This window comes from Haliotis cracherodii, unplaced genomic scaffold, assembly GCF_022045235.1.
Source record: "Haliotis cracherodii isolate W230 unplaced genomic scaffold, xgHalCrac1.p SCAF_9, whole genome shotgun sequence".
In the NCBI taxonomy this organism is placed as follows: Eukaryota; Metazoa; Mollusca; class Gastropoda; order Lepetellida; family Haliotidae; genus Haliotis; species Haliotis cracherodii.
Window position 1 is genome coordinate 44184956 of NW_027266343.1, and position 8295 is coordinate 44193250.

General features: G+C 40.8%; 1 protein-coding gene across 1 annotated transcript; it reads right to left on the minus strand.

Annotated features, from left to right (window-relative positions):
* Window positions 1-2189: 2189 nt before the first annotated feature.
* LOC139451904 (uncharacterized) lies at window positions 2190-5791 on the minus strand. The gene is made up of 6 exons (XM_071233194.1): window positions 5706-5791; window positions 4578-4821; window positions 4218-4385; window positions 3768-4025; window positions 2506-2834; window positions 2190-2238 (listed from the first exon to the last, which is right to left on the minus strand). Exons 1-6 carry the CDS (start codon window positions 5789-5791, stop codon window positions 2190-2192), a joined length of 1134 nt encoding a protein of 377 aa, XP_071089295.1.
* Between the last annotated feature and the right edge of the window lie 2504 nt (window positions 5792-8295).

Below are 8295 nucleotides of genomic sequence, written 5' to 3' on the forward strand. Positions count from 1 at the left end.
GAAGTCTATCAATGAGAGAAAATAAGAAATAATAAAGAATGACACAAAATCTCTGAAGCAGGAACACAAATTTGACACAATCTCAACACCAAGTTCTCACAATTGCACAAACTCATCATCCCAATAACCCACAATATTTTAAAAGAAAACATTCCCAATGAAAAACCAACACGAACATGAGTCTCATGAATTAGATATAACTTTTATCGGCCCTCATTGCTTTTCCAAATAATGTTTCACAAACTCATTTTTTCCCCCTATGACAAAGTAGGAATTGGATTGGTTGAAGCTATTAACCTTATAAAGCCCCACAAATAATAACATGCCACTTGTTAATCCTCAAGAATCATTCCGTTGATCCTATTTCCACAAGTGGAGAAAACCAAGCACAGATTACAAACCTATTCTTGTAAAACCTTTCTTCGGAAATTGACAAAATGCCATCTAACAGTAAGCTGGAAGGCTTAAAGTGGTGAAACTTGTTTATAGATTTAATGTGTTTTGAACCCTATCTGCCTGACAAACAGCACCATTCACATTGCGAGGTAATATATCAGCTTGGCCCTCTATGAACACCCAAACCACCAATCACTTTAACCGTTTGACATTAAATCAGAATTTACTAAATGGATTCATTGCCTCTTGCCCTGCCAAGTTTCTATCGAAGCATTAAATCAGTCATGAAATGGCGGTTCGGAGAAGTAATGCTTGGAAAAAACGTGAAGACCCTTTAACAGTAACTTGTTATACAGAGGCCAATATGTGCCATTTTATGTGGTATTGACAGGAAAATGAACACCTTTCCGGGTTAATCCTACAGTTTTATTGCATTAATTTTAACTTCATTTCCAGAATACAAATGGGCAATTCCTCAATCTGGGCACACAAGGAAGAGGAGAAGGCGTAGTCAGGTCCAACATGAGAAGTCAACATTTTAAGAGACTATTCATTGACACTGCTCTCAGAACCTTATTTGCACATTATTACTTATTTTTGCAAGGGATTATTTTATAGGAAGCCCTGTCCATCACAGAAACTAAAGAGGAAAGGGAAGATGTGCATATACATTTTGTTAGCCTTACTTCCTAACCTTACCGGCTGACAGTCAGTTTGTACCCAAACAGTAGGCGTTGACTACCCTGAACACTAGTTTTTGCCTCAACATTTTGTCTGTTATCAGCTAAACTTGTAAGACTGCAATAGTTCTTGCTAGATTTGGGCTCAAGACTAGATCCTGCTCATGCAGACAAAATTAGAAGACACACAACGCAGCATAGACAAATATATAGTGAAACCATGATAGCTTGCTAACTCTGCATTCTGAACAATTACATTTTGTGATGAATTTTTCATAGAGACTTTAAACAACATTACCATGTACCCGTGATTTGTTAATCCGGAAGTGTGTTCTTCCAGATTGGGGACAGTGCCATCAGGATTAATGGGGTGTCACTGCATTGAACCTTTAGTCTTGATGACTGATATGACATCTATGGGCCAGTGTGACCCATTTGTAGTAATTTGTCCCATACTGTAATCATTGCATTAGTGAGTGAGTATGGTTTTACGCCGCTTTTAGCAATATTCCAGCAATATCACGGCAGGGTACAACAGAAATGGGCTTCACAAACTGTACCAATGTTGGGATTCGAACCGGAGTCTTCAGCATGACAATTTAAGTGAACGCTTTAACCACCTCTGCGATCTAAAAATACACAATGAGTGGGAGTTGTTTTTGTACAATAAAACACTGCAGGGAGTATAAACCATGAGGGGCACTTTTAAATAATGAATCCGACCTCAGCAATGTCGTAAAAATCCACTTATGCCTCTCATAATTAACGTCGTCCAACATACGACGTCTTCAAGTTGCAAGCACATGTTTGAATCTCCAGAAATGATGTCATGATAGAACAATGTTCCATCGTGAAATAAACCACACTTCGTTCTTCATTGTTCTTTGTGATTTATTGTGTAGCTATCTTATACAGCTAAATACAATCTTCTGACGCTGTTACTGTATATAAATTGGACGTAACAATGAATATACAAATAAAAGTGACATGAAACTTCAGGGCCAATGATAAGAAATCTCTGCCAAAAGCAGTCCTTCCTATGATTCCAGCATCATACATATGCGTTTATGAATCACTGTCAAATAGTGGTGATACCAGGTGTTTGCAAATAGGTCAGCGTCTGAGGCACCCATCACAAACACATGCAAGGGCAATTGTTGACCTGAACAAAAAGAAGAACATGTTGTACAAATCAATACAAAGAATTGCAATGGACATCATTTTGGTCACTTATGCTTCAAATGTGGAAGTGTCTGCCACATGTTTACCAATAAACGTTTTGAAAGCTTTCCTAAGACACCCATAGCACACACATCAGGACTGTTCTACAAACAAGCCAGACACAATCAACCAACAGGCCTGGTCTTCCACTCTGTAGGGTCTCCCCTGTAAACAGGCCATACATTTCTTGTAAACACCAAAATAATACCGTCTGGTTCCCAGAGGCTTTTGACTTAAAGTTAGCCATCCAGCACTTTTTCTAAGTGCTGTTAAATGCTGCTTGGTTAGCAAGATCCATTCAGTGGTGGTGTTGTAGTGGTAGTTCCACACAGTGAAGGTGTTGTAGTGGTAGTTCCACACAGTGAAGGTGTTGTAGTGGTAGCTCCACTCAGTGAAGGTGTTGTAGTGGTAGTTCCACTCAGTGGTGGTGTTGTAGTGGTAGTTCCACTCAGTGAAGGTGTTGTAGTGGTAGTTCCACTCAGTGGTGGTGTTGTAGTGGTAGTTCCACACAGTGAAGGTGTTGTAGTGGTAGTTCCACTCAGTGAAGGTGTTGTAGTGGTAGTTCCACACAGTGAAGGTGTTGTAGTGGTAGTTCCACACAGTGAAGGTGTTGTAGTGGTAGTTCCACACAGTGAAGGTGTTGTAGTGGTAGTTCCACACAGTGAAGGTGTTGTAGTGGTAGTTCCACACAGTGAAGGTGTTGTAGTGGTAGTTCCACACAGTGAAGGTGTTGTAGTGGTAGTTCCACACAGTGAAGGTGTTGTAGTGGTAGTTCCACTCAGTGAAGGTGTTGTAGTGGTAGTTCCACTCAGTGAAGGTGTTGTAGTGGTAGTTCCACACAGTGAAGGTGTTGTAGTGGTAGTTCCACTCAGTGAAGGTGTTGTAGTGGTAGTTCCACTCAGTGAAGGTGTTGTAGTGGTAGTTCCACACAGTGAAGGTGTTGTAGTGGTAGTTCCACTCTGTGAAGGTGTTGTAGTGGTAATTCCACTCAGTGAAGGTGTTGTAGTGGTAGTTCCACACAGTGAAGGTGTTGTAGTGGTAGCTCCACAAAGTGGTGGTGATGTAGTGGTAGTTCCACTCAGTGAAGGTGTTGTAGTGGTAGTTCCACACAGTGAAGGTGTTGTAGTGGTAGTTCCACACAGTGAAGGTGTTGTAGTGGTAGTTCCACACAGTGAAGGTGTTGTAGTGGTAGTTCCACACAGTGAAGGTGTTGTAGTGGTAGTTCCACACAGTGAAGGTGTTGTAGTGGTAGTTCCACACAGTGAAGGTGTTGTAGTGGTAGTTCCACACAGTGAAGGTGTTGTAGTGGTAGTTCCACACAGTGAAGGTGTTGTAGTGGTAGTTCCACTCAGTGAAGGTGTTGTAGTGGTAGTTCCACACAGTGAAGGTGTTGTAGTGGTAGTTCCACTCAGTGAAGGTGTTGTAGTGGTAGTTCCACTCAGTGAAGGTGTTGTAGTGGTAGTTCCACACAGTGAAGGTGTTGTAGTGGTAGTTCCACTCTGTGAAAGTGTTGTAGTGGTAGTTCCACTCAGTGAAGGTGTTGTAGTGGTAGTTCCACACAGTGAAGGTGTTGTAGTGGTAGCTCCACAAAGTGGTGGTGATGTAGTGGTAGTTCCACTCAGTGAAGGTGTTGTAGTGGTAGTTCCATACAGTGAAGGTGTTGTAGTGGTAGTTCCACACAGTGGTGGTGTTGTAGTGGTAGTTCCACACAGTGAAGGTGTTGTAGTGCTATTTCCATACAGTGAAGGTGTTGTAGTGGTAGTTCCACACAGTGGTGGTGTTGTAGTGGTAGTTCCACACAGTGAAGGTGTTGTAGTTGTAGTTCCACACAGTGAAGGTGTTGTAGTGGTAGTTCCACTCAGTGAAGGTGTTGTAGTGGTAGTTCCACTCAGTGAAGGTGTTGTAGTGGTAGTTCCACACAGTGAAGGTGTTGTAGTGGTAGCTCCACAAAGTGGTGGTGATGTAGTGGTAGTTCCACTCAGTGAAGGTGTTGTAGTGGTAGTTCCATACAGTGAAGGTGTTGTAGTGGTAGTTCCACACAGTGGTGGTGTTGTAGTGGTAGTTCCACACAGTGAAGGTGTTGTAGTGCTATTTCCAGACAGTGAAGGTGTTGTAGTGGTAGTTCCACACAGTGAAGGTGTTGTAGTGGTAGTTCCACTCAGTGAAGGTGTTGTAGTTGTAGTTCCACACAGTGAAGGTGTTGTAGTGGTAGTTCCACACAGTGGTGGTGTTGTAGTGGTAGTTCCACACAGTGAAGGTGTTGTAGTGCTATTTCCAGACAGTGAAGGTGTTGTAGTGGTAGTTCCACACAGTGGTGGTGTTGTAGTGGTAGTTCCACTCAGTGAAGGTGTTGTAGTGGTAGTTCCACACAGTGAAGGTGTTGTAGTGGTAGTTCCACTCAGTGAAGGTGTTGTAGTGGTAGTTCCACTCAGTGAAGGTGTTGTAGTGGTAGTTCCACACAGTGGTGGCGTGTGAGATAGGGCAATACCATTGTGACAAATGTGGGTCACATGTTACTTCCTGCCTTTGGGTATCAATATATGGCTTCTTTTAAATCACTTAAGGGTAAATATCAGCAACAGATCACCTGTGGTTATGATGATTGCTTTTCCCTGAGGGCTAGGACGAGAGTATTTTGATTGAAGGCCCCCTGAATGTCTGATTATTAACAACAGGATTCTTCCATGAACATACTGATTATCATATCAATCAAACACAGCTTAGTTACACTGTTTCACCAGAATGATAATGGTGTTATCTGATCATAAAGTAACGGTAATAGAAAATCTGATTGTGATATGTCATACACACATCCTATCTAGATTCAAACTGATTATTTAAACCAATTATTCATTAAGACATCAGTTAAAGTTACATTCAGACATCAGTGAAAGTTTCATTAGGACATCAGTGAAAGTTTCATTAGACATCAGTGAAAGTTTCATCAAGACATCAGTAAATGTTTCATCAAGACATCAGTAAATGTTTCATTAAGACTTCAGTGAAAGTTTCATTAAGACATCAGTGAAAGTTTCATTAAGACATCAGTAAATGATTCATTAAGACATCAGTGAAAGTTTCATCAAGACATCAGTAAATGTTTCATCAAGACATCAGTAAATGTTTCATTAAGACTTCAGTGAAAGTTTCATTAAGACATCAGTGAAAGTTTCATTAAGACATCAGTAAATGATTCATTAAGACATCAGTGAAAGTTTCATTAAGACATCAGTGAAAGTTTCATTAAGACATCAGTGAAAGTTTCATTAGGACATCAGTAAATGTTTCATTAAGACATCAGTAAATGTTTCATTAAGACATCAGTGAAAGTTTCATTCAGACATCAGTGAAAGTTTCATTCAGACATCAGTGAAAGTTCAACCCCAACTGGCAATGTTAGAAGGTTACCATGATTCTCTTGACCTTAAGGACATTGATTGAGGGGCACTGCCAAAGCAAGAGGATCTCTCCACATTCTGTGGAACAGGCACCATATCTCAAAGTATGATGTAATCATGTTTTGTTGCTTATTTCAAAGGAGAGTAAAATCAATAACAGCCTCATGAGACTCGTATGTGGTATGAGTTGAAAGCGCTAACCAATTAAAACTGTGTTCAATTTTACTCCACTTACTTATTTTTTGCTGTGTATATATTTCAGAGGGAGGAAGTTGGGTGTAACAACATGTTGAACAGTATTCAATTATATCCCAGCACCTCAGCTGTATGTTATAGGAAAGCCTGAAGTGATGCTGGTCTCGGATTTTACTCAAGTGAATCCATGTGTGGTTCTCACACACCAAGGTTCATATTCAGTGCAATCAAGGATTCAAAACAGATGTGAGGTGAAATTGGGTTTAACGTTGCGTCCAAGATTATTGCACTTATATAGCGACGTGTATGAATGTGTGTGTGTTTGTGTGGCTGCTTGCTCTACAGCGGACTGATGCCGATTTATAGTGCTAGCTCACTGAGATACCATGCCGCAGTTTAACATGAATACCCCACTCAGACACAGTATACTGACTCCAAGCCGACCAGTCCTTGTTTTAGCCCTTTAATGCCGAGCGCCAGACAGGGTAACAACAAGTACCATCTTTCAACGTCTTTTGGTATGACGCGGCCGGGGATCGAACCCTGGACCTTCTGCTCTCCGGGCGGACGCTCTACCACTGGACCACGGTGGCGGTCTGATTCAAAACAGAGTGACTCATAACTCATTGTGTACAACAAACAAATGTTGTCTGCTCAGATATTCTGGTTACGTACCTTTCAACTTTGTCCAGTTTTTTTGTGGCATTTTACATACAGAACAAAGTTTCTCCCATTTATATCCTTTAGGGTTAATGTTAATACCGCTATGCCTCTTAGAATGAGTTTGAATGCAATACAAAATTTACATTTACAGTGACCAAGTGTTTTATCGCATTCCTTTCGCTTCACATGTACAAAAGAAAGCACTTCTTGCTGAAGTCCTGCTCATGATGTCATACGAGAATATACTGTATGATGTTGATACAGCAATGGTCGTATATCATCTGTTAACCAATACTGAAGAATGGTTAACATGGACAGACAAATAAACTTCTTGGAAGATAGAGGAGAGACATTTCCAGGACAGTTTCTCCATGGCATGGTACAAACTGAACCATGAAATCAATGAATGAGTGAGTGAGTGAGTGAGTGAGTGAGTGAGTGAGTGAGAGTGAATGAGCGAGCCAGCCAGCGAGGAAATATAAAGGAGATAAAGTTTGCAGATCAAAGATGAATACCATTTTGATGAAAAACCACAAGTAGAGATATGGTGTTGTCAAGGATCATTATCATGACAAATCTGCTATTGGAATCCATGACAGATCGGGCTAATGGATGCAACTCTGCGCATTAACTATGTTACCTTATATTGCAAAGCTACCTGTACCACAAAACCTGCTAAACCTGATTATAAGGAAAATATTATCTTGTAACATTATATGAACTATAAACACAAGGAAATTCAAACGAAACAAATGTAAAATGTACAATTAAAAAGTTGTGAAAGGCAATTATATGTCATTTCATCCCACTGACCCAGTGGGCATGTCAGCTATAAACTTATTAACCCAAATATTAAACTGTGCTGGGTGAAGGCTGACCCATAAAGATCCCCCTCCACACACACACTGACACATACACACACACATAAGTCTGCAGTCACCCGGTGGCTTGTCAGGCCTTCATCTATATCTGGGATAGTAAATACTCCACTGACCGACTGATGCTTGTTTACGACGATTCACTGACAGCAGCAAACAACGACTGACTGATCACTGGACACCAGGGCACCTATATAGCAGGTAATTCCACCAAGTAATGCAGGAGAAGTGTGCCAATCATACTATCAAAACATTGACTTTCGACTATTGGAATAAATCAGTCACTATCGACCAATGTTAGACCATATTGCAATGTCTTAAACACCAATCATGAGATCATATAACACATTTTCAACCAATGATAAGATTATATTGCAATGTCAAAGATGACACTATGTTGCAATGTCATATTTCTGACAATCATGACATCATATTTCACTGACTTTCTACTAATCATGAAATCATATTGCAATGTGTTATTTCAAGCATTGGGCAATACTACACTGACCTTCTGCCAAGCTTTGGGCAATACTACACTGACTTTCTGCCAAGCTTTGGGCAATACTACACTGACTTTCTGCCAATCATTGGGCAACTTGGGCAATACTGCACTGACTTCTGCCAATCATTGGGCAATACTACACTGACTTTCTGCCAAGCTTTGGGCAATACTACACTGACTTTCTGCCAAGCTTTGGGCAATACTACACTGACTTTCTGCCAAGCTTTGGGCAATACTACACTGACTTTCTGCCAATCATTGGGCAACTTGGGCAATACTACACTGACTTTCTGCCAATCATTAAGCAATACTACACCGACTTTCCTCCAAGCATAGGGCAATACTACCCCGACTTTCCTCCA

Bases quoted from the DNA above. Each gene is read 5' to 3' on its own strand.
- LOC139451904 (XM_071233194.1), bottom strand. From the start codon at position 5,791: ATGGTGCCTGTTCCACAGAATGTGGAGAGATCCTCTTGCTTTGGCAGT. The intron at 4,822-5,705 runs GTAACCTTCTAA...TGATACCCAAAG, and splicing joins TTAAGGTCAAGAGAATCATG to GCAGGAAGTAACATGTGACC. The intron at 4,386-4,577 runs GTCTGGAAATAG...GTCTGGAAATAG, and splicing joins ACCACTACAACACCTTCACT to CACTACAACACCTTCACTGT.